This window comes from Otolemur garnettii, unplaced genomic scaffold, assembly GCF_000181295.1.
Source record: "Otolemur garnettii isolate 467f Iridium unplaced genomic scaffold, OtoGar3 scaffold00148, whole genome shotgun sequence".
Lineage (NCBI taxonomy): Eukaryota > Metazoa > Chordata > Mammalia > Primates > Galagidae > Otolemur > Otolemur garnettii.
In genome coordinates, this window is record NW_003852543.1 from 2,316,587 (window position 1) to 2,343,262 (window position 26,676).

Below are 26,676 nucleotides of genomic sequence, written 5' to 3' on the forward strand. Positions count from 1 at the left end.
CTTCCATTTGTTTTCAAAGTGTTTCTGGAATATCTGTTCCTTCCCAAGAACTGGCACTCGGTAGTTGCCACGTTTGATGTACATGAGGAATTGACATAAACATAGAAACAGGAGCCACAGGAAGGTCACACCATTTTTTCATGGAATGAATAGCTTTTGTGGGTCTATTCTGTACAACACGGCCTATCAGTCACTGTAATCAAGGGAGTCTCTTTTTTTCTTTGTTTTGTGTTTTTTAGTCAGAGGGAAATGAGGAAACAGAACTGGAGTGAAATCGGAATGAAGAAAATGCACAGAGAAGACAGAGACGCTGAATCACAAAATCAGTAGTTACCGAGGTTTAGGAGGCGCTAGAGGCAGATCCTTATCTGACCCCAGAAGAGTTAAATTTGGCCCCTCTGATTTTTCTTTATTCCTTCTTGCCTTTCTTTGTTTCAAAAACCTAAGGGTTTCATATTTAGGTAGACGTTTAGTAATTTTGTGCGTATGCTCAAGGAAATAACACTCAAATAGAAAGTTACACTCAGTGTATCTGCTTCCCATTTGTTTTAAACTCACACCCTGGTGAGCCCTCTGAGTTGGAAAGTAAACTGCTTCCCCTGTAGCTCTGCAGTTTCTGCAGGGCCTGGAAAACCTGCTGTGTAAAATCCCTCCCGTAACAGAGTGCTTTGTGCTCCAGTGGAAAAAAGAGCAGCTACAGAAAGCCTTTGCGCATGTATAATTCAGCATGATCACCTGGGGCGGTGGGCATAGTTTGGAGGACAATGTCATGTGTGCCTTGAGTTCCACACCTAACCGGGGCATCTCACGACAGTCTAGAAAGAGGATAATGTCTGCCTCACTCCCTGCATCAATGTCCCTCTGTCTCAGTGTCACAATTACAACTGAAAAGGCACAGTGATGGCATGCAACTCTCAGGGACCCTACAGAATATCTTTGGCAGGGGGAGGACAGGAGCTGGCCAAACAGTCCTTGAAGTGCTGGAAGGAGGAGCTAGAAGTGTCTCTATCTATCACACTGTAAAGGATGACACCGGCAATGCTGGTGCACAGACTCTCCCAATCCTGCACTGACTGCTCCCCACCGGGTTGGGGAGGCAGGAAAGAATAAACACTGCAGATATGGGCAAATAAAATTGAGGGTACTTTTTAATTTTTTAAAAAACCTCAATGTGTAGAGTAAAAGTTTTCACTGGTCTGATCAAGAGGAAACTAGAGACATAATTGACTGCACAAGGTAGAACCCTTTCCGAAAAAGAGACTTCAGTTGGGAAAATCCTGCAGTGAGCCCATTGCGAAGTGGCTTGTGACTGCACCCCTCAAAAAGTAAGAGAGAAAAAGAAAAAACAAGTTCAAGAGAAGGGGAAAGGCCCCGTGAAGGCCTGCCAGCAGCTCCTGAGTGCTTTTCCTTATATGTCAGCATCATGGTAGTGCTATAGGCTCAGTCATCCCTGCTGGCAGTGGGCGCCCATCCCAGGCAGGAAGGAGCACACCCAGGCCTCGGAGCATATTGATGGAAAGGCAGCTTTCCTACAACAGATGCCCAGGAAAGCATCTCAGATGCCTCTGCCCCCTTGAATTATAATTTATTGGCAGGACATGATAGGCTAAAGCTAGCTGGGGGTTTCCCAGTGGTCCACACACCCACTTAGCCTGACCCAGCAGCAGGGTTGGGACCACAGTTCATCCCACTATGCAATGCACAAGATTTTAAAATGCATTTACTGCACAAACAACAAGGTAAAACAACAGAAACCCTCCCCCCTTAATATGAGGTTTCAGAACACAAGGTTTTAAAAATGAAATACTTGTGCTTTACTTTGGGCAATGAATCTGCTACCAAAAATCTGCCGTAAACATAGCCTTATGCAAACTAAGTCCTTAAAACACACCAGACAACAGGCAAGGCTTTCAGCACTTAATTGTATTTGCTCATTTAGTCTTCACAAGCCCTGGAGGTAGGTTTTGTTGGTATCTTCATTGTGTAGGTGGAAAACTATGATACAGGAAGGCTCAGTAACTTGCCCAAGGTTGCAGAGCTGGGTTCAGACCAGGTGCCCAGGCTTTGGTACACTAACCGTGGGCTACACTGCCTCCCAATGGACTGTGGGGGAGTTAGTTCCCTGGCCAAATCTGCCCCTCCCAACATACTGCTTATAAAGATGTATTATCACACATCGCATGGTCACATTTAGTGTAAAGAACATTGAAAGCCTCTAATGAAACTATATGCCTATTTCTTTCCTTTTTTCACTAGTTTTTATATATGCCTATTTCTTAATAAATCATCATACAGCTAAGATACAGACCTGGACACATTTAAAGAAAAGAAAAAACCTTTCCCTTTCCCATGATGGATCCCTACATCCATTTCTCTCCTTCAATTCTAGAAAAGATGTGGGTAACAACATAGCCAGTTAAAACTATTTACTTCTGTACATAGGATCAACAGAAAAGCCTCAACGAACATCATACTTAATGGTAAAAAGCTGAGTGCTTTCCCCCAAGTCCAAAAAGTGAATAAGAATGTCCACATCACCACTCCTCTTCAACACTGAATTGCAGGGTCTAGCCAGGGCAATAAGGCAAGAAAAAGAAATTAAAGGCATAGAGATTAGAAAGGAGTAAGTAAAACGGACTTCATTCAAAAAGACATGATTGTTGATATAGAAAAATCCTAAGAAATCTATAACAAAGTTACTAGAACTAATAAGTGAATTAAACTTAAGTCAAAAGGTACAAGACTGATATGTAAAAATCATTTGTGTTTCTATTAACATATTCTAGCAATGACCTAGAACTCAGAATTAAAATGCCATTTACCATAGCATCAAAAAATTTGAAATACCTTGGGGATACTTTCATAAACTACATGCAGTAATGATACATGAACACTAAAAAATAAAGGGAGAGATACGCTGCGCCTACAGGTCAGAAAACTCAATATTGCTAAGATGTCACTTTTGACCTACAGATTTAGCACAATGCCCATCAAAATGAAAGCCAGCAGACTTTCTTTTTTGCACATGTGGCAGACATTTGCAAGCTGATTGTAAAATTGGCGTGGAACTACAGAGGACCTAGAATAGTTAAAAAAAAAAAAAATTGAAGAAAAATAAGTTGGAGGATTCACACTACCTGATTTTAAGATTTACTATAAAGCTATAGTAAAGGCAACAGTATGGCATTAGGGTAAGAAGAGAAATACAGATGAATGAAACAAAGTAGACAGTCCAGAAACAGAACCAGTCAACTGATTTCCTACAAAGGTATCAAGGTAATTGAATGGGGGAAGATTGATCTTTTCAACAAACAAAAGGCACTAGAACAAAAAAATTAACCTTAACCATCACTTCATGACATGCACAAAAATTGACTCAAAGTGAATCACAGACTTAAACACAAAAGCGAAATCTACAAACTTCTAGAAAAAAACATAGGGGGAAAAAAATCTTAGTGACCTTAGATTAGGGGAAGATTTTATAAAACCCCCAAATCTTGAATTTTATCAAAATTTAAAATCGGTTCTTTAAATACACTGTTAAGAAAATGAAAATGCAGTTAATAGGTTAGGAAAAGATATTTGCAAACCATATATATAATAAAGGACTTCTAAACAGAATCTACAAAGATATCTTACAACCTGCAGAGTAGGAAAACAGAGCCCACAGTTTAAAAAATGAACAAAAAAATTTGAACATATACTTTACCAAAGAAGATAAATGGCAAATAAATGCATGAAAAAGATGGAGACTTTACCTCCTTCATGTTTACATGGATGGAGCTGGAAAATGTTCTTCTTAGCAAAGTATCTCAAGAATGGAAGAAAAAGTATCCAATGTACTCAGCCCTACTATGAAACTTATTTATAGCTTTCATAGGAAAACTATAACCCAATTTTATCCCAAGAATATGAGGAGAGGGGAGAGGGAGGGAAGGGGAGAGGGGAGGGTGGGTGGAGGGAGGGTGACTGGTGGGATCACGCCTATGGTTCATCCTATAAGGGTACATGTGAATCTCTCTAAATGTAGAATATAAATGTCTTAACACAATAACTAAGAAAAAGACATGAAGGCTTTGTTAACTAGTTGGATGAAAGTATTTCAAATTGCATATAGAAATAGTACATTGTACCCCATGATAGTATTACTGTACACTGCTATGATTTAATAAAAAAAAAAAAAAGATTCGAGAAATGCAAATTAAGACCACAGTGAGATACCACCAAACACCCACTAGAATAGCTAACATGAGTAAGACTGGCAAGACCATGTATTGGTGGGGATGTGGACAACTAGAAATCATGGCTGGTGGGAATGCAAAAGGTTACAGCTACTCTGGAACAGTTTGGCAATTTATTACAAAATTAAAACATGTACCTACAGCAGAACTCAGCCATTCCTCTCCTAGGAATTTACACAAAATAAAAAAAAACATACATCCACATAAAGACTTATATGAAAATGTTCACAGAAGCTTTATTATTGATAGTCCAAATGGAAATCAGTCCACATTCTATTACCCAGTTAACAGGTGAATACATCGTATATATCCATACAAAGGAATACTACTGCACAACAAAAAGGAACGAGCTATCTGCCCACAACTAGGATGGATCTCAAAAGCATTGTGTTTAGTGACAGATGCCAGATACAAGAGTCTGTGTACTATGTCATTCCATCTATATTAAATTATAGAAAAGGCAAATTTATAGTAAAAGAAAGATAAGTTAGGTGAGGTTTTGCCATTCGTATAATTGTGTAGGTGGTTATATATTGATTTCATAGTAGTATTGAGTACATTAGATACTTTTTTTTCCATTCTTGGGGTACTTTACTAAGAAGAATGTGTTCCAGCTCCATCCAGGTAAACATAAAAGATGTGAAGTCTCTTGTCTTTTTTATGGCTGCATAGTATTCCATAGCATACATATACCACAATTTGTTAATCCATTCATGGGTCGATGGGCACTTGGGCTGTTTCCATGTCTTGGCTATTATGAATTCAACTGCAATAAACATTCTGGTGCAAATGTCTTTGTTGTAAAATAATTTTTGATCATCTGGGTATATACCTAGTAGAGGAATTGCAGGATCAAACAGTAGGTCTACTTTTAGTTCCTTGAGTGTTCTCCAAACTTCTTTCCAAAAAGGCCGTATTAGCTTGCATTCCCACCAGCAGTGTAGAAGCGTTGCCTTCCCTCCACATCTGCGCCAACATCTATAGTTTTGGGATTTTGTGATGTGGGCTAATCTTACTCACTGAAGGTACACAATGCAATGGTACATTTCAAAACTATTAAGAAATGAGTATAATTGTGATGGATGTGTTACTTGGTTCAATGTAAACATTTCACATTGTATATTGAAGCAGTACCCTGAACCCCATAAATGCATCAATGTACAAAGTTATGATTTAATAAAAAAAATTAATTATTAAAAAAACATAAAAAAATAAAAAAAAGAAAGATAAGTGTTTTTCAGGAGTTGGGGTTGAGGGGACTTTTTGGAGAGATGAAAATGTTCTACCTTTAGACAGTGGTGACGGTTATGACCATATGCATTTGTCAAAACTCACTGAGTAGACCTCTTCAGTCACCCCTTTGCAGACCTGCATCGCCCAATCACCCTCACCTTGCTAGGACGCTGTCCTCCATGGTGTTTGCCACCTCCCAACATCCTAGAGCGTACCTGATTTATTTGTGTACTGCTGATTTTTCCTCTCCTTCCTCAGCCTTACTGAGGTATTCTCGACAGATAAAAATTGCATATATTTAAGGTAAAAAAAGCACCTCATTGATTGTACGCTTGAAATTATTTTAATCTATGTAAATGATATAGGGTGGCCATAAAGTTCGTGTGCAATTTATAATAGACAACTGTTTGAAATTTTATGGCCACCCTGGATATAATATTATGTATTGGTATTCATTTCTTCTTTCTTTATTCACTAATCAACATCTTCCATTGATATTATATATATAATTTTTAATATCTATACGCTGTTTTTTTTTTTTTTTTCAAATGCTCACTTCCCCAGACCCTCATGGCCAATGAGAGCAGACAGCTGTCTACTAGGCAGTGTGTCCATGAAAACTATTGATGGACAGATGACCATCTGATGACCAGAGATGGCTTGAGCTGGCCTGTGCCCTTTTTCCTTTGTCCTTGCCCCATCCACCTGCTTGGAACTTAGCCACCCAGTGACTGTGAGAAAAAGCAGCACTATGGGGGTGTGTTGGTTTCCTGGGGCTGCTATAACAAGTTTCTATAATCCTGGTGGCTAAAAACAGCAGAAATTTATTTGCCCTCAGTTCTGGAGGCTGGAAGTCTGAAATCAAGGTGTTAGCAGGGAAGTGCTTTCTCTGGAGGCTCTTTCTCGCCTCTTCCAGCTGCTGGTGGCTCCTGGTGGCTCCTGGCGGCTGCTGGCAGGCCTTGGAGTGTTCAGCTGCACCTCTCTAGCCTCGGCCTTCCCTGCCACAGGGCTTTCTCCCCTGCGTCTCTGTTTTTCTCCTCCTAAGGACACCAGTGATACTGGATTAGAGCCATCCTGCTCCCACTGGTGTGTCCTTGTCCTAATTTGATTACATTTGCAAAGACTATTTCCCGATAAGGTTATATTCACAAGTAGTGGGGGATAAGACTTAAACATATATTTCTGGGGGACACAATTCACCCCACAATGTAGGGACAGAGGAAGAACAGCAAGAGCCCACACCCTGCTTCAGTCATAAAGCCCTGGGCTCCCCCTCTGTCTTCTTGTTAGGGAAGAACAGCAGCTCCATTTAGATAGAGCACCACAGTCTAGCACCTCCCTCTCTAACCATTTAGAGGATATTACAGTCCCCTTTTCTTGACCCATTCAATGGGAAGTCTGGGTGCCCAGCACTGGCACCCTGCCAGACCTGAGGTGGCAGCTGAGTGGGAGATGAGTGCTTGGATCATCCTCACTAAGTCCTCCCAGCCCTGCCATGCCCCCTTCTAACATCTCAACCCTGAGTTTTCCCTGCTTAGTCTGAGACTTAGAGCACTCCTGGCCTTCTCCCCAGCCAGCCATTTCCAGACCCCTTCAGTAGGTTCCCCAACTGCAGCAACCTCAGTTTCCCAATCTGGCCCATGTCTTCCTCCAGTCCTGTGCTCCATGCCTACCACATTTTCCAGCCACACTGATGGGATCAGTGTCCCTCTTGACAATCACTGCCTGTCCTACTCCCTGTCCCGTGCCCTCCTGCCCCAGCCCCACGCCATGCTCTTTATCCCACTATAGTTCCCACAGGGGCCCCTCCTCCCACACATCCCCATGCCCATCCAGACACACAGACATTCCCCGACCCTTCCTTACTCAGCCTCCTAGCCCAGCACCTCCTCCATGAGCTACAGATGTCCACCTGGATGGCCCATTTTTTGCTTAAAATAGGACAAGCAGAGACCTGAGCATGGGGTCCTCTGTCAAATGCATCAGGCCTTTTGGAGGTCAGCATTTCTGTTTCCACCTTCTGAGTCTGTCAGGCTCCTATCCTTGGCAGCATTTAAAAATTCCTCCCCGTGTACCCAGCCTCGGATCCATTTGTACATCCTTTGAGTTACTGTACTGTGCTTACTCCCACATCTGTCCCCTCCCTTTTAATCTTGCTGTGGACACAAGATAAAATCAGAAGGCGATAGTGATATTCATGCCTGACAGACAGAAGGCCTTTGCTGAGCCTGGATGTCAGCATCTGAGACATGTCAGGGGTCGCACGTCTTAAATTATGCCCATCACATATGGAGGGTAGTACCATATGGAGTTATTTTTAAACATTTTCAAACATAAGTAAAAGTAGGTCAAACAATAATTTCTTCCTGGCTTTCTGCTCCTTGCTGTCAGGAGAGCTTCTCCTTATGTCTGCAGTGGCCCCTCTGCTGGGCTGGTCCCGGCGGGAGCGAGCCCTGCCCAGCCAACAGCTACTTCGGAAACTCATGAGAAATACTGCAAGTCAAATCTCTCCAGGACACACAGTCCTTTTTCTTTCTCTGTCTCCTTCATTTTCTCCCTTCTCCTTTCTGTAGTAGCTGCCACCTGTGGCCTGGGCTCCCTGGCCTGCTCCCTGCAGCAGAGCACACCTGGCCTCACCTCCCACTACCAGGATCCCAAGTGGCCCTCTGTGCTGCCACTCAGCCCTGGCTGGGGGCCCAGGGTCCCTCTGGGTCCTGCCGACATCTCTCTGTGATTGCACTGGTCCATGTGGGCAGAGCACATGGCTGCCCTCCTTCCACAGTCCCCAGAAGCTTGCCTTAGAGGAGTCCTCACAGACAGTACACCCACCCACCCTGGGTCAGGGCCTGGTGGAGGGGATGATCATTCCTCATCTGCTCAGCCCCCATCACCACCTTCCTGTTTGACTTTCCTTCTTTTGAGTGAGTGTGGGGGTCTTACACATTTTTCTGCCTTCCTGTATTTCATTTTTCTGCCTGTATTTTATTTTTCTTTCTTATTTTAATGTCATTTTTCTAGTCTATATTTTTTCATCTTTTTCTCTCTCTCTCTTCTCTTTTCCAGATGAGTTCTTACTGTTTGTCTTTCCCTTCTGGGCTTACTCTTCTATATTTTTAATTTTCTGTATTTTTCTGCCTTTCTGTATTTTTTCTGCTTTTCCAGATTTTTCTCTCTCCTTTTGTATTTTTATTTCCGTATTTCTATCGCCTTTCCACCGTGTTGATCTTTCCATCCTTCTTCCTTTTTGACTCCTCTCTCATATGTTTGTGTTCCAAATTATTTCTCCCTTTTTCCCTAGACTTTTTTTCCCGATTCAACTTGCTTTCCTCTGCCTGGCTTTGGAAAGAGGGCCCTCCTCTCTCCACCAGCAGCCTCTCTTTCTGAACTCTGCCCTCCCCAAAAGCCGACCCCCTCTTCCTGTAATGAGGGGTGATTCTGGTTGGTCCTCAGGAGAGTCTCCCAGACAGCAGGGGCGGCTGGGTCCCACAGCTGGCGGCTCACTGGTGGCTTCTGAACTGGGAATGTGGGATTCTTTGCACCTTTGCCCTAAGCTTTGAACCTGAGCTACAATTCCAAGAGAAAAAGATAAACAAAGCTCATCCAACATCCTGCTACACATTAAAAACAAATATGGGAGACAAGACACAGAGGGCATCCTATGTCTATAATTCCAGCTTGTTCCTACAAGGAGAAGTCCGTGTCCTCCCACTGCCCCAGACAGAACTGTGTCCTGGAACCTGGGGCACGCTCGGGGAAGTGCTGAGCTTGGGGCAAAGCCCAGGGTGCTCTCCTTTACTCTCTTGCTTCAACCCCACCCCCCACCCTTGCCTGTCCCCAGCTCTGCACCAGCCTTCACTGTACCAGAATCCCTCCCTCCCTCAGAAAGTGGCAGGTAGCAGGTCTACAGGGCAGAGCAGGTGGAATAGCCCCTGCTGTCTGGGAGACTCTCCTTGAGGACCAACCAGCATCACCCCATAATACTAGGGAGATGTGCCCCCGGGTGCAATGCTGGAGTTCATAACACACTTTCCTGGAAAACACAATGCCAGATTATGGGTGGCATGAAGGAGTATGGCACCCGGAACACATTGAGCATGTTCTGTGTGCCCACCGCCTGCACCAAAGTGCTCGCCCTGACTTTACAGAGCAGTCTCAGAAGCAGCAGCCGTCTCTAGGCTACACACTAGAACACACAGAGATCTGGCTCTGAAGAGTGTGATCTGTCTAGTGAACCCCTGTTGGCCTTCCTCTTCTCCAGGCCCCAAAAGCACCGGTTCAGCACACTTGTGTTAGTACAAATGCCAGTACTCACACAGGGGTCTCCACTACTGGGCAGCCTGGCCCGCCGCAGCAGAAACAGTACTTTGACCAACAGTGATGGTGCAGGGTAACTTCTCAACAAATGCGCAATGACACACACGGCTTTTCTCTATCCTGAACCGTGTGTAGGTGCAGAACACACACCACCCTTTCTTGCTTTACAGATTTATATATGGAATTCTCTCCACCACCGTGCCCTCCTCCTCCACCTGATGCCTTCTTCCTGGTTTCAAGAATGTCACCTCTTCCAGGAAGTCTCCCATCATCTCCATCACCTCCCCCAAGCAGTTCATGTGGGCTCCCACGAAGCTGGCACATCCACCATGGAAGCCCGGACTGGGCTGCCATAGCACTGCATTCCAGGTCAGGACCACGATCACTCAAGCGTCCAGCATTGGGAGCCTGTCAGGACCTATGACCACATGAAGGAAGCCCCTCCTGGAGACAAGTGGTGAGAGTAGAAGGGGATATACCAGGTGAGAGTGGAAAAGAAACTGGATTAGAAGGGCAGAGAAATAGTGTGAATTCAGTGGACAGGGTCAGCCACTCACTGCATGGCAGTCATGGGTCCACTAGGGCCTCTGCAGCCTCTTCTCTCACCCACATTATCCCTCAAACTCTGATCTGGGGTTCAGCAATGTGAACATACCCCAGGGACAGAACCCGTTCCTAGTGAGGACACAACCCAGCAGTGGGAGCCTGCACGGGTTTGATCTGACCTGTTTCTGAAGTTTTTTCTTGCAGAGGCTTAACTGAAATTGTCAGAACGTGAAATCAATAGCGTCTTGGCAAACAGCTTCTTCTATAATTGAATATATTACTTCCCAATTTCTTGTCTTTTGCCCCTTTTAGGGGCAAAATGAAGGGTCTGCTTTTCATTACCGAACCATTCAGAATAGAAAATGATTGTAGGATGACATGTTCTCTTCGGTCATTTAGCGCACAGTTGAAATCCATGCTCCTGAAATCGATCTTGATAATTTCCAATAACAGATAAGTAAATCAATGTTTGATACATTCTCCCTTTCTTAACAGTTTCCTTATTTTAAAAGTTCCTCCTTAACTGTTCTGGTGGATGGAGGAACAGAAGGGGGAAATCAGGCCTTAAATAGATTTCACAGGCACCAAAGCATGTATTTGGAGCACGGTCAGCTAGAAAGATCTTGTTTCAATAATACAATCTTCACGTTCAGCTGAAGACTGTGTTATGGAACCTGACTGCCCTTAGTGACTGCTTAAAGCTGACATAAGGCAGAAAAGTGTACATTTAATATGGGAAAGAAATTAGTCCTCGAGATCTTTGTTTCCTGAATCCCTGCAGCAGCTTAGCTGGTGCTGGCCCGTGAAACAGCTGTAGGAGGCATTCTTGGGAAAGTTAGTGGGTACAGGCAGAAAGCTCACCCCACAGGGGATTTGAGGAAAATCAAGTGAAGTGGGGACTGGCATGGAGGGTTTGAACCCTGCTGCAATTTGGAACTCCCGAGGGCTCTCCTTTTCCAGCTCCACTAGTGGCATCCTGTGTTCCCAGAGTACAAGCCTAAGCCCTGGGCCCCCTTCTCCAACTCCTGCTTGCTCCCTGACAAACTGTCCCAAGTCCTGCCAATTGCCTCTCTAGCCTCTGCCACCAACTAGGCTGCACCTCATTCTTCCCAGGGTTTGTTCCTGTGGGCTTCACATGGGTCACCCTCTCAGTACTGACCACTGAAAGACCATCCCATGACACCCCGGGAATGAGGCCACAACCCCTGCAGAGGAGGTGGAGGTAAGGTCCACAGCTCATGCTGGGAGCACAGACAGCCACCCTGTCTCACCAGCCTCTCCAGCCCATGACCTGGGATGCTGGCAAGCCTGATGCTCAGGTTGAAAGCACCAGGCATTCACTAACATCCCTGGCTTTGCCTCAGAGGCTGGTCCTACTCCCTTCCTGGGGATGGTGGGGAGTGGCTTGCTCTGCCATTTATCTTTCTGGACTCCAGGCTCCAGTCTAGAGCCAGACCAGCCCAACCCCCAGAACAGGGCAGCTCCTGCTTCACACCCTCTCCCCACACTCCCCTTGCCCTTGCCCAGCATTATTGCTACCCATTGCTCCCACAATGAGAGCTCCTGGAGGACAGAGACTGTGTCTTAGACATTCTTACAGCGCCTGGCACCTGGCAAGTCACTGGGGACGAGAATTCTCCTCTCCTCTCCTTTTCTCATGACAGTCTTACTTTGTTGCTCCAGCTAGAGTGCCATGGTGTCTGCCTAGCTCATAGCAACCCCAAACTCTTGGGTTCAAGGGAACTTACTGACTCAGCCTCTTGAGTAGCTATGACAACAGGCACTCACCACAACACCTGGGCTAATTTTCTAATTTTAGTAGAGACAGGGTCCCCCTCTTGCTCAGGCTAGTCTTGAACTCCTGAGCTCCAGCAATCCTCCTTCCTTGGCCTCCCAGAATGCTAGAACTACAGGGTGAGCTACTGCACCCAGCGAGGAGCAGCATTTTTCAAACAAGGACCTAGTCAGTGAAAATAAAAAATTCACAGGTCTCTTTTCCCTTAATTGTTTATTTAAATATATATGCATATCTGAAGCTTTAACTAAGCATTTTTATTTATCTCACTGTCATTTAGGGGCTTATATTTTTTGCTAAGACTATAGGAATTCTAAAACCTGCACACATTTCAGAACTTCGAGACAACTGGTGAGCTCCTGCGCATATGGTGGGAAAAGGATTTGAGATGCTCTCGAGTAAAGAGCAAAGCCATCATCGGGGACTGAACAGTAACAACTGAACAAGGTCAGCTTAACTGCCTGAGATGCTGTCAACATGCAGCAGCGATAGGAATCTGAGCAGGTCACCTGGAACTGACTTCTGGATTCTAGGTCAGTGAGTGTCCCTCAGTCACAGCCAAGCCACTAAGCTGGAGGGGTGAAGTCAACAGCGCCCTCAGAGAGAGCTGAGCCCTCGACAGAAGTGGGTCTAACTTCCTGCTCTGCACTAGGGCTGTGTCCCAGTGCTACGTGTCACCTGTGTGCTTGGTCCTAACTACCTGTCCCAGGAAGGGACCATTACCCCAGCTTAGCCTCTGGTCACAAAAGTTTCCCCACCCTACTGTGCTGCTGGAGGCAGGAGGCCAGTCACTACTGAGCTTTCTCGTGTGGCCTGACAACTGTACTGGTTCCTTACTCTTAGTCCTACAACCTGGTTGCTGGCTGTGTGGCCAGACACTGGGCTCTGAGCTGCTCCTCACCATGGAAGGAACTTAGCAAATGCCTGTACTAAAGTTGATGGGGGTGGGCAGGAGTCTGCCCGCTGGCCTGTGACAGACAGGATGAAATAGGGTAAGGGGCTCATTCCTGTTTACCCCAAAACTACCATCTCCAGAAGTGTCCGGCCCTGGGACAAGTCCATTCCCTAATCAACTTTAAGAAACTAGTACGGTGTTCAGTCACTTACACCAAGTCAAACATACTAACGGTGTACGGTAAACTCCAAAAATGTCATTGTGACAATGTACTCTTCAATCGTGAGCCCTGAGTGTGGCCCACATCCCTGTAGATTTGCCTGTCTTGGAAACTGTATTCTATTTTTTCTCCTTATCCTGTCAGGCAACTTGCCCATGACCAGCCCTTTCTCACCGTCTTACTAGGACCCTGCTTCCTGGGCCCATCTCTCTGATGCATAGATCATCCAGACTTTCTAAGGCTTTCCAGGCCAGCCCTCCATACCTCACCTCTTGCCAGACTGCTGTGACCCTTAGCCTCTGGCTCACACCACTCCCACCACTGGTAGCCATGATGTCTGGACCCCATGCTGCCAGCTGGTCTGGACATCCACTGCTATATGTTAGTGTGACACAGAGAAGTGCCTGGCACCTATCCTGGCTCAGAATTGATACCTAGTGAACATTAGCTATTGTATTAAGCTTTGCTTCTTTCTCTCACTTGGGGATGTGCAGATTCCACAGTTGAAGGCCCTTGTCCTGGATCTCTAAGTTTTCAGTTCCTTATATTAAAAGATAAAGTGCCTGTAATGCAAGCAACCTAACTGCTGTACGGTACTGTTCAAGCTACATCTCTAAATGTTTTCACTGAGGTATAAAACACACACAGTCAGATGTTTAGTATGCATGAATCCTAAGTTTACGACTCAATGATTTTTTTTTTGAGACAGAATCTCACTTTGATGCTCTTGGTAGAGTGGTGTAACATCATAGCTCACAGCAACCTCAAACTCTTAGACTCTAGTGATTCTCTTGCCTCAGCTTCCCAAGTAGCTGGGACAACTGGTGCCCACCACAACACCCAGCTATTGTTAAAGATGGGGTCTCACTCTTGCTCAAGCTGGTCTTGAACTCCTGAGCTTAAGCAATCCACCAGCCTTGGCCTGCCAGAGTGCTGGGATTACAGGTGTGAGCCCGGCATTGATGACTTTTTTACATATACATCTATCCTCACGGAACAACCCAGATCAAGCATTTCCCATGTTTTCCCTGGTGATGGTGATCACCATGTCGCCATCAACGAGTTTTGCCCCTCCTGGAATGTTGCATAAATGGAATTATACAGTATTAACTCTTTTGTGGCAGCCTTCTTTCACTAAACACGTCTGTATATTTACAACAGATTCACACATGCTGTTGCATGTAGCAGAAGTCTGCTCCTTTTCATTGCTGAGTAGTACTCCATTGTATGCATCATAAGCATGTCTCACAATTTGTCCCATGTTGATGAAAATTTGGTACATAGCTCCTGATCTTTGGTTATTATTAATAAAGTTATTGTGAGCAGGTTTTAGAATTCCTAAACTCTTGGCCAAATATCTAGGGAGGCAATTACTGGGTCATACATTTAACCTGACCAGAAACTGCCCAACTGTTTTCCAGGGAGGTGGTGATTGTCATCTCCAAGTGCCAACAGCCATTAGGAGAGTTTTGGTGACTCTGCATCTTACCATAACTGAGTGCTGTCAACCATTTTAGTTCACCCATTTCTGTGGGGTGCCATCATATTTTATTGTGCTTTTAATTTCTCTTTCCCTGATAATTAATAATACTAAGCAAAGTTTTATGCACTCATTAGCCATTGTTTTACCTTCTTTTATCAAGTGTCTTTTCATGTCTTTGTGCAGTTCTTCATGGATTGTGTTGTTTCATATTGCTTTGTAGATACTCTTTACATATTCTGGATACAAGTGTTTTGTCAGACGTGCATTTTAAGTAATTTCTCTGTAGTTATTCAGTTTGAAATATTTTCTATTCCCCCCTTGTGATTTCTCCTTTAATTCACAGTTTATTTACAAATGTGTTTCTTAATATCCAAATATTTGAGAGATTTTGGAGTTTTTTTTCCATTTATTTGTAACTTAATTCCATTGTCAACATAGAATATATTCAGTATTATTTTAATCTTTTAATCTTTCAAAAATCTCTCCGTGATTTAATTCAAATGCTTCCCATTAATCTATTAAGTCTTCAGGTTCACTGTCACTTCTGTTGTGCCTAATGTGCTGTTAATACATTGAACTATTGTTTTTATTAATAGCATTATTTTTCAGTTTTAAAATACCTATTTGATTTTTTTTACAGTTTTCAAAAATCTTCTGAAATTTTCTATCTCTTTATCTATTACATTCATAGGTTCCTGCCTACTCTTTAATAAATTCATCATATTTTTTAAAAAGCTCTGTCTGCTAATTTCAATAGCTGGGTCATTTGTGTTTTTGTTTGTTTGTTTGTTTGTTATTGAATCATTTTTCTCTTGACTATGAAGCACATAGCCCTATTTCTTCACACATCTGGTTAATACATGTACTTTACTACAGACTGGACACTATAATGATACTGATACTGTACCCTGTTATTGTCCTCTAAAGGGTGTTGAGTTTTGTTCTATCATGCAGTTAAAACATTAGCAGATAAATTTGTATTTGTGGAGGCTTGCGTTTATGCTTTGTCAGAAAGAATCTATTTTGAGTTGCTTTTAGTCTCTTTTATGCAGTTTTAGCTTCAGTCCTTAGGTAATCCCTTTTATAAGGACCTTGAAGAAACCATCAGTTTTGCTGGTCCCCAGGCTCCCTATCTGCAAATGAGTGAGTTAGCCTATATGTCCTCAAGGGCCCATTCTAGCTCTGGTACGTAATTATCAGGAACATAACCTCCTCTTCCTCTCTCTTTCTTTCATTTCCCCTTCTTTCTTTCCATAATGGCTTGCCCTAGAAAGCAATTTAAGAGTGCTGTCGATGAGAGAAAGATGGAGAAAGAAGTGAAGGAAAAAGAGAAAATGCAACTCCTAATATTCACAGTTGTCTGGGAAAGGGAGCAAGAGAGAGGAAGCCAACACATTTCTACGACCAGCCACACAAGGAGGGAAGTGCCAAGCTAAGACTTGGGAGCACTGCAAGGGGGGTGTGATTGGCATCAGGTCCCCCACCTGTCCATCCCTAGGTCTCTCCAGACCACCATCTATCCCTTCCTCAGCCTCCATCTGTAGCTTACTCTGACAGCACTCTTTCCTTCTCTCTGTACTTCCATGACTTTAAGCTCTACCTCTCACTGAGCAACAGGAATGTTCCCCATTACAGGACATTAAGGACCAGTCAGCAGAGAGGGGGACTCACTTTTACACAAGGTGGCCTTTACACAGGCAGCCACCCATGCTCTGAAGGCACCCAGAGGGCTCTTTCCTCAGCTCATCGTCTTAACCCAATGCCACCATGGCAGTAAGAAGATGCTCTGAGCTCAACGCAAACTATGTACTCAGAACATTTGGTTTCTAATCTTATTTCCTGTCTTTAATGATTGTCTCTGGAACAAAGCTCTTGACATTTCTGCACCATGAAATTTTTAGTAAAATATCTGTCGTTTAGGCCACTGGATTGGTTTTTAAAAATCTAACAAACACTGACCCACTGCTATCACTCTCTGTTCCTCGTTCCTACCTGCAAACTCTCAGCACAGCCAAGAGCAAACCAGCACTGCGTTTTCTTTCAGCATTCAAACAACGGTGTTTCCCGGCTCCTCTCCTGATCTCCAACAACTGCCCGAGCAAAGCTCCTGAAGACGCCTTGATGGACATTCTATTGGCCCTTTTTCCAGGCACTCACCATGTGTGAGTCACCCAATCACCAACACAGACAGCTTGTAGTTTCCACAGGCAAGAACTTAGGTGAGACTGCAACCCCCAACAAGGTAACCTCAGCCAAGACACTAAAATTATCAGAGATCAGAGCAGCATCTATTCAAAAGACAGCCTTTACAGAAGCACTATGTCTTTATCATGATTTAAAGATTTACATTAACAGCTTTAAAGTCACACACACATGGTAGTCAGGCTGCACACTGACCACAACAATAAGAACTGTGGGCAACAGTAATTTTTCTATACAGGAAGCTCTAGAAAGTTACATTTCTAACAATTTTATTTCCAACCTCCACCAGTTCTCCATCCAACTCTCCAATTCTGAATAAGAAAAAATAAAACAGGGTGGTTGTTTCCAAATTAGTCTATTGCCCTTGGATTCTGAGGCTAATTCATGATGTTCCTTTGTAAACCACTTCCCTTTTCCTTTCCAGGGGTTTCCAACCCAGTGACAACTTTTCTTGCTTATCCCTGGTGTCAAATATCACAAAAAGTATCCATGGACCTTTTCTGTGCAAATCAGATTTTATCAGTGTATTTGCTGTATAGCCCAAGAAAAGTCATTCTTCCAATGTGTGGCAGAAGAAAAAGAAAGTTGGATACTCCTGCCTTAGACTCTAATTACTGAATCGTTTTCTCCATCAATTTACTTCATAGAATCACCGAAATTCCTCACAGAATATTCTCAGGTGACAAGCAATTGCTATTTTTCTTTCCACTAATGGGGGAAATGATTCCACAACTGTGACGAGCAGTTGTTTACAATGACATTTTGGAAAACTGGAGAGTGGAGAATCTGAGGGGCACTGAAGACTGGGCGCCTCCACGGCCACCAGTACACCAGGGGAAGGGCAGTTGCTGGTTCCATTTTGAGTGAAACTCTGGCTATTCCAAGGAGGAGAATGCATTATCAGCTGATAGCAAAGGTTCCAGGAGTTTTCAAACTATAGCCCACAGGCCACATGCGGCCCACCTAGGACATGTATCCAGTCTGCTGGGTGTTTTTGCTGCCGCTGCCTGTCCTGCTAAGCAGCCAACTCTTCCCAGGACCTACAATCTGGCCCTCCAATAGTCTGAGGGACAGTGAACTGGCCCCTGGTTTACAAAGTTTGAGGACCCCTTGTTTATTTTTTCATGAAGACTCAGGGGCTTCTCAGTTCTCTACCGCTGCCCCTGAACTGTGGGTCCTGAGCATTCACTCCAGTGTAAGGGGCAGATGAGGTTCAAGTGTGCTGGGAATGGTTGGCCACACATCTCTAAAGTAAAACGTGCTTTTGAAGAAAATCAAAGCTGAGAAGAAAAGCAGACTTCTGAAGCCCACTTGTGTTGTTGCCTCTTTTACATTTTAAACCAAATCACAGGGTTATTTTTAGGAGATCTTGGAATTCTAGATGAAATCATCCTCCCCTGGAGACTGTCCAAAGACTATTGTCCAGACTCCATTTGGGTCAGATGCTCAAATTGCTGAACAGAGTCATTTTATTTTAAGATACAACAAACTAATGCAGGTAGACAGAAGCCAACAAGCAGCTGGCAGAACAAACAACGGGGCCACAAATACAAGCTAAGACAGAAAAGAAGCCCATATTCTCGCCTCTAAGTTTGTAGGTTTGGTTTTAACTTAGCACATATTTTATTTTGCCTTGGGCTAAAACTAGATGTGGATTTATCCCAAGGCAGGAGCACAACTAAATAATCTTTGTGGTCTTCTCGTGCTTATCCCTAGAAAACTATCTATGTTTAATGAATATAGAATTGAACTGACCATAAAAATGGTTACATTAACAGTAGTGACCAAAGTAATTAGGCTTATAATTTTTTTTAAAAAATGCTTTTTTACCTATTCTACCTAATCCCATCCTTCCAACAAGTTTGAAGTGTACCCACTCTGATCCCAAATTCCAGAGGTGAAAGCTGTAGCTCAGGAGTGATAAGACTTAATTATCTGTTTCTAAAACCCTTACCTTTCCCCCACCATTCTACAAGCCTAATGTTTGGAAAACACACGCTTCTGTATATAAAGCTTTTCTTCCCTCAAAATCAGAAGATACATACTTACAAAAAATGAACAATTTGTTCTTTGACAGAAAACTACAAGCAAAAAATACTTCTGATAGTATTATGATTATCATCATCATCATTTTTGACACAGGATTTCACTCTGTCCCCTAAGCTGGTGTGCAGTGGTGCAATCACATTTCACTGCAGCCTCAAACTCCTGGGCTTAAGTGATCCTCTCACCTCACCCTCCCAAGGAGTTGGGACTATATGTGTGCACCATTGCACTGGGCCCATTTTTTAACTTTTTGTAGCAAAGGGGTCTTGCTGTGTTGCCCAGGCTAGTCTTGAACTCCTCGCCTCTAGTGATTCTTCATCCTGGCCTCCCTAAGTGCTGGCAGTATAGGAATGCCACACCCAGCAACTTTTGAATATTCAATAAAGTACCAGAGAGCCTTTAATTCTATGTGCCCTGCTGAAAATAAAAGTAAGGTAAATATTTTGCAGGGAATCTATTTTTCTAATATAGGTTGAGCACCCCAATTCCAAAAATCCAAAATCTGAAATGCTCTAAAATCTGAAACTTCTTGAGCTCTGATGACACTCTCAAAGGAAGGCTCATGAAAGTATTTTGGATTTCAGATTTTCAGATTTAGGATGTTCAACATTATAATGCAGACATTCCAAAAGCCAAAACAAAACAAAACAAAACAAAACAAAAAAACAAATCCAAAATAGGAAACACTTCTCAAGTATTTTAGATAAGGAATCCTCATCCTGTATTCATAAAAATCTGAGAAGGTAACAGACTTCCAAACCCTGAAGATTAAAAAGATAGAAAGCGGGAGAAATAAAGCATTAGGAAAAGTGAGTGTAGAGAATTGAGGACCCTGATGCAGTGCAGAGGATGTACTGTTTGGTTCAACATTGTAGAAAACAATACAGCCATATATAAAGCCTAAAAACTGCACACTACTAAGAATATTCATTATTGTGCTCTCTGTAATAACTGAAAAACTAGAAGCATCAGATCCAGTGTACTCGTGTTCTTCTTGACACAGAAAGAGTGCCACCTCCTACTATTAAATGGAAATGCTGCTTTAAAAGATTATTATCCCTTTTTATCTTTTGTTCCACAAATATATGCGTTAATGCCAAAACTATTAAAGAATTTTTGCTTTTGGATACTATATTAGTTCTCAATTACTGTGCAACAAATTATCTTCAAATTTAGCACCTTAGAACAAGAACTCTTTAATTATCTTACACAGTCTCTGAGGGCCAGGGATTTGGACCTATCTCATTTGGATGCTTCTGGCTCAGGCTTTTGCATGAGGTTGCAGTCACGTGGTTGCCTGTTCTAGGCCTTGTAGTCTCTGAAGAGTTGACTAGGACTGTAGAGAATACTTTCAGGCTCATTCATACAGCTTTCGACAAGAAATTCTTTGCCACATGGGCTGCCATGACATGAGAGAGAAAGAATATGCAACAGAGAGAGAAAAAGTAAGGCACAAGCCAAGACCTTTTATAAAGCAATTTCAGACCAACCTTGGTACTATGGGGGCACCATGGAAGGGTGTGACCTGGCAAGGATCACTGAATTCCATCTTTGAGCCTTCAATGGGTATCACAACCCATCCTATGGCCCCCCAATGATTCACATTCCTCTAAAAACACAAAAGTTCACACATTCCTGAGACCCACAAAAGTTTTGGGGTTTTTTTTTTGGGGGGGTTGCAGTTTTTGACTGGGGCTGGGTTTGAACCCAGCACCTCCAGCATATGGGGCCAGTGCCCTACTCCTTTGAGCTACAGGTGCCACCTGACCCACAAAAGTTTTATCCTATTACAGCATTAGCTCAAAATCCACCTAAATTTACCCTAGGTATAGCCAAGATATGTTTCAATTTTTTAACTATGTTGTTTCTTAAATATAGTCCCTCTCAATCTGCAGGCTGTTAACTAAGGAGACAAGTTATCTGTTCCCAACACAGCTAACTTACAGTGGTAAGACAGGATAGGACAGTTGCTGTATTCTTGCTCAAGAAAAAGGAAAATGGGAGGAACACAGGAGTCAGTGATCCACATAAGTCCTAAAATTCAGCTGGAACAATGTCTGAAGTTCCTTCATTAAGACTTAGCCCTTCTTATGCCCAAACAGTATTACTCTCCATGACTCTGGGCTCTACTGTGTGGGTCCTTGGTACTTCCCTTTGAGGCATCCTTGCTTTTCCATGAAAGGTAGCACATGTTTGTAGCTGGCTGATACTCTCAGCTTGCTTCCTGATTATAGAAACTTGGTGTCTCTATTCATTTTGTATTGTCTCTGTACCTTTCTGTACAAGCTAAAAGATGTTTGGCTGCTATAATTCTCTTAAAAACTTTGTGCATCTCCTATGAATCTTATTAGGGATTCACACCTTTAGACAAAAGCTATACCCCCAAATCACCTTGGGGTATTGAGAAGGCTGGAGCGTAATGCCCTTAAGATTCCTAGATGCTCTATGTTTTGATTAGGAGCCTGTGAGATATACCCTCTCAGAAGGACCTTTTGCATGACTGAAGACTCACCTTTGATCTTTCTCAATTCTTAAAGGATTTTATAATCACCCCTTGGATGCTAATCTTATGCATAGATTATGCATTTCTGAGTGTTTCCAGAATTATAATCTTTGCTTTAAAGCTATTTTTAAATTTTTAAACTTTAGCATTATTTCCTTCTATGGGTTAAATTGTGTCCTCCAAAAGGATATGTTGAAGTACCCCTAGTACTTGTCAATTTGACCTTATTTGGAAATAGGGTCTTTGTAGAAGATAGGGTCTAGTTAAGATGAGGTGAATAGAGTGGGCCCTGATCCAACACTGGTGGTGTTCTGATAAGAAGAGAAGACAGAGATACACAGGGAGACGTCACATACGCTGCCATGTGATGACACAGGCAGGGAGGAAAGTGATGCAGCTACAGGCCTGGGAATAGCAAGAATTGCAAGAATTGCAGTAACCAGAAGACTAGGAAGAGGCAAGGAGACTTACCAGAGTCCCCAAGGAAGCATAGCCCAGAAGCCACCGTGATTTCACACTTTTGGCCTCCAGAACTGTGAGGGAATAATTTCTGTTGTTTTAAGTCGCCTCATTTGTGGTGCTTTGTTACAGTAGCCCAAGGTAATTAATGTATTTACCTCATGGAGAGCTCAGGAATCTTCAAAGCCACATCAAATCCAAGTCTCATAATATTAAACTCTCTTCGCCTTATCTCTCTCTTCTGCACATTACTATAAGCTACAGTAAAAAGGCAGGCAGTATTTTCAACATGAAATTTCAACTGGATCACTTAGTTGATTGGGTACATTTTCTACTTTCCACATAACTGCAGGCAACAGTGTTACTGCGTTTGTACCACTACATAATGAGGGCCCCCTTCCTGTTGTTTCCAATAATATTTGCCTCACTTTCCTGAGAGTCCTCACTGGTAGTTTTATCAAAGACTGTATGGCTTCTACTAACAATTTCTTTAAAGAATTTTGGGTTTCCACTCATACTCTTCCCAAAGCTCCCTGCTCAGTCCCAAAGCTGCACCCAAATCTTGGATTTTTTTTGCACAGGCACCTATCTTTCAGGTCCCCAAATCCAATTAGTCTATTGCTATGTAATTGACCCCAAATTCAGCTGATTAAAACAACAGCATTCATTATTCACATAGTTTCTGAAGGGCAGAATTCAGGAGCTGGTGCCAGCTCCAGGTCTCCTATGAGGTGGCAGCAGGCTGTCACGTCCCATGCTGCCATCTCTGAAGCTCTGACTGGGGGTGCAGGACACACTTCCGAGGTTACTCGTGTGATTGTGGACAGGAGGCTTCAGTTCCTTGCCACATGGGACATATTTGTGACATGGTTTTTCTCATAGTGAGGGGTGAGAGAGAGAGAGCACAGCATGAGCGACAGAGTGACCAAGATGGAAATCATGATGCTTTTTCTGATACAATGCAGAAGAGGACTACCCAAGGGGATGGCTTTCAGGAGGTGGGCTTCTTGAACCATTTTAGAAGCTAGATACTACAGATAATATGTCATTTGACACATACAAGCTCATAATTATACTGCTTTTGAGTTCTATTTTATTTTAAAGATTAATATTGTCAGCTGTTACAGGCTAAATTGTGACCTTCTGAAGTCACAGGCTGATATCTCAATCCCCATTATCTCAGGGTGGGACTAAATTTAGAGGTGAAGGGTCTTTAAAGAGGTGATTAACTTAAAATGGGGCTGTGAGGGTGGGGCCCTAATTCAATATGACTGGGGTTCCTATGAGAAGAAAGGCCAGCAGGGCTGTGGGTGCACAGATGGACAACCATGAGAGGCAGCAAGACGTTACAATCTGCAAGATAGGGAGAGAAGCCTCAGAGGAAAGCAAACCCACTGGCACCTTGATCTTAGGCTTGTAGCTCCCAGAACTGTGAAAAAACAAATTCCCACTGTTTAAGGCACCTAGTCCATGGTATTTAGTTACAGTGGCCCTAGCTAACTAATATACCAATCTTCTAAAAGATACCTGAAACTGTCTTGCTTTGCCCAATGTGTATTTACTCACCTTTTTAAAACCAGTTAAAAGTCATTTTTTGTTTTGATGTATATAATTATATACCAATGCATATAATTAGATTTGTCTCTATACAAAATGTGCAATTTAATCTAATCTGAGAGTCTATGCTTTTCCTAGGAGGATTGAAACCTCTTTGATTTCATATCATAGCCCATTTTAAATCTAACCCCTCACCTTCCAGAGTGGGAGCTGTAGGGATTTATGGCCTTCTACTTGATGGAAATGTGTCAGAAGCTGCCTCTCCAGTGCTTATTGTGGGCTGAGTGAAGAGATCACTTGATCGTATTGTAATGGAACTGTTGTTTTTAAGGAATTACCAGATCAACTCAGTTCAACATCAAAGCATTAATTTTCCAGGGAGGAAAAGGGGTCTTGAACTAAACTAAATTAGAAGAGACAAAGGGGATATCACAATTAATAGGAAGCAGATTTCCCTGGAGAAATTCTCCAACCAAGGAGCAACTGGCAGTGGAGACTGGTTAACCAGTCCCAGCCACGCTGTGTACACTTAGAGGACCAGCACTGGCGTGTGTTCGAGCCCTCTGAGAACATTCTCTCTGACCTGTCTTTCTTCTACTGTCTTGGCAACCTAGTTCACAATTCTGTTCTCTGCTTGCACTTACAGCAAGTTTTCCCTTGGTTCCATCTTTGTCTTATTTTGGCTGGCTCCACATTTGATAGGGGGAGTATACATGGAATGACTTACACCTACCTGAATGTGTTTCTAGGGTTTGGCAAAGCCTCCCCTCAGATCAATGCCTGCGGGATGAGTTGATTTGTAACTTATCCTGGGGGATGAGTTACAGCCCCAGCCCAAGTTCCAGCAGGTTCTCAGCCACAAGGCAGATCTTGACTGCTTCCACAAGGGCAGATCTTGACTGCTTTCTGTTTCCAGGAATGTTCTGCCTTCAAAGCATTTCCAAAGAGAATGCCCATCCCCAGGTGTCCTGTATCCCCTTCCCTTCTACATCCCGCACCACTCCCTACCCAGTGTGTCTGGTACTGGGAGATTGAAATTGATATAAAAAGGGAAGAACTGGGGGTGGAGAGTTGCAGGGGCCCAATTCTGGCTCTCGTGGGACTGCCTCCCAGGCAGAAGGAGAGCAGCAGCCTGGATTCTGGTTATGGCGGACCTGAGCCCCTGAGCCTGAATAGAGAGTGACAGGAGTAAAGCCCGGGGTCCTCTGTGTTGGATCAGATGATGAAACACATACTGCTGGGGTATGAGGTGTTTCCTCAAACCACCACATTGCCACTGTACTGGCTGGAAATTCTCTCTAGATTTCTATCAATTCTTATACAAGGTGTTATGTTTTTGCAGAGCTTCCTGGGTATTTTAATAAGAAATAGAGGGCATCTCAGATTAACCCAATGCTAAGTTTTACATATGCCTGATGCAGTTCCCCCCACCCCCAGACTAAAGTATTCATTATACATTTAAAACAATGAATTTTAAATTCCAGTAAGGGCTAAACGTCACTCCACTCATCAACTCCCATGGCATCTAAATAATACTTGTGGGTAAAATTCTAAAGGACGACATTGAGGGGGATAAAGAGTAGCATCCTGGCCTCCAGGGCAAGAAACCGTGATGCAGGCTGGCGGTAAGAACTCTAGCCATTTCCCGAAGCTTGTAATTAAGCTGACTCATCTTCTACTCAATTTAGTAGATAATTCACCAATAAGCATATGCCTTAAACATATGTCAAAAGGAAAGAATGCAACACAATGTATATTTACCTTATAATAAATTCTGGCCACCAAACCTCGCTGTAGAACCCTTTCACGAAAATTCACTGCTTTCAACAGAAAGGCGAGATTACCGACTGTGTCCACGTTAAATGCCAGGAAACTGAAGGAAAAACACAAGGACTGTCATGATTACTTTGGCCTCACCAAAGAATTTCATTTGAAAGAAATGGCAGGGGGTTCAAGAATTTTCTTCCCACAGAAAAATAGTGGAAAAGCACATAATCTCCCCATCTTATCTCTCACTGGTGCTTCTTTTCAGCATTTTCTGGTGACTGCTTGCCTCTAGTTCATTCTATGTGATTGTCCTTGTGATACAGAGATAATTTGGTTTCCTGCTTTTTCCACTTATAAGTCATGTTCACTATTTTACATAGCCTTTCTTCATTAATAAAAGCTATATAATGATAATAATTTACTCGACCACTGTTGGACATGTTTTATAGTTACTAAAACTGGTTATTAATAATAAAACATATCTGTTACAAAGTATCTGTCAATGAATTGTGTATCTGCTGTGTATTTGCTGTGAGTTATTCAATATTCTCAATAATTCTGTGATGCCGTAATTATCAAATGGAGAGTACAAGAAACTGAGGCTCAGCAAGCTTCGGTAGGTTGCTCAAGGTGATGGGGCAGAATGCAGTCAGCGTGGGTTTTGTCCTAGAGGACACCAGTATTTGAGAGAAGAGGCGCTACAGGCAAGCCCAGGGTAAAGTGTGCCTTAGGCATGGTGACGTTCCTCAACTGGGAATAATTTCCAACATCCATTTTTGGAAAATGAGGAAATGGAGGTGGGGGTGGAGTTAAGAACTTAAGCATGGCGTGGTGCCTGTGGCTCAGTGAGTAGGGTGTCAGCCCCATATGCCGAGGGTGGTGAGTTCAGACCCAGCCCCCGCCAAACTGCAACAACAAAATAAATAAATAAAGTTTAAAAAAAAAAAAGAACTTAAGCATGAACAGACTCTAAACGACCAAGTTTCCCAAAAGCCTACAGACTTTTCATAATGCAACTCTGCCTTCTGTGCTAATTTTGTGCCGTTCTACACCGTGAACTTTTAGGTAACCTTTACAAACATGTAAGGCATTAATTACCACTTAGGGTATCCCAAGGGTAAGAGACCTCTCCCAAGAGGTCTCTTGCCCTCACTTTCCTCATATTCTGGGGAAATAAATTATTATAGGGCCCAAATAACTTAAATTTCCATTAACTAAAATATTTAAAAAACCCAAATAGTTGTTGGTTAATCAGAAAGCAAGAGAGAAACGTTAAGAAGCAATGGATGGGCTCTGTGCCTGTGGCTCAAGCGGCTAAGGCGACAGCCACATACACCTAAGGTGGCGGGTTCGAATCCCCAGCCCGGGCCCGCCAAACAACAATGATGGCTGCAACCAAAAAATGGCCGGGCGTT

At 43.1% G+C, this 26,676-nt stretch overlaps 1 protein-coding gene across 1 annotated transcript in view; it reads right to left on the bottom strand.

The window, feature by feature from the left end:
- The window catches only part of ACOXL (acyl-CoA oxidase like), a 288,084-nt gene that overhangs the window by 70,838 nt on the left and 190,570 nt on the right, over window positions 1-26,676 (bottom strand). The window contains 1 exon segment of the mRNA XM_012811040.1: window positions 25,256-25,367. Coding sequence (XP_012666494.1) covers window positions 25,256-25,367 — 112 coding nt within the window.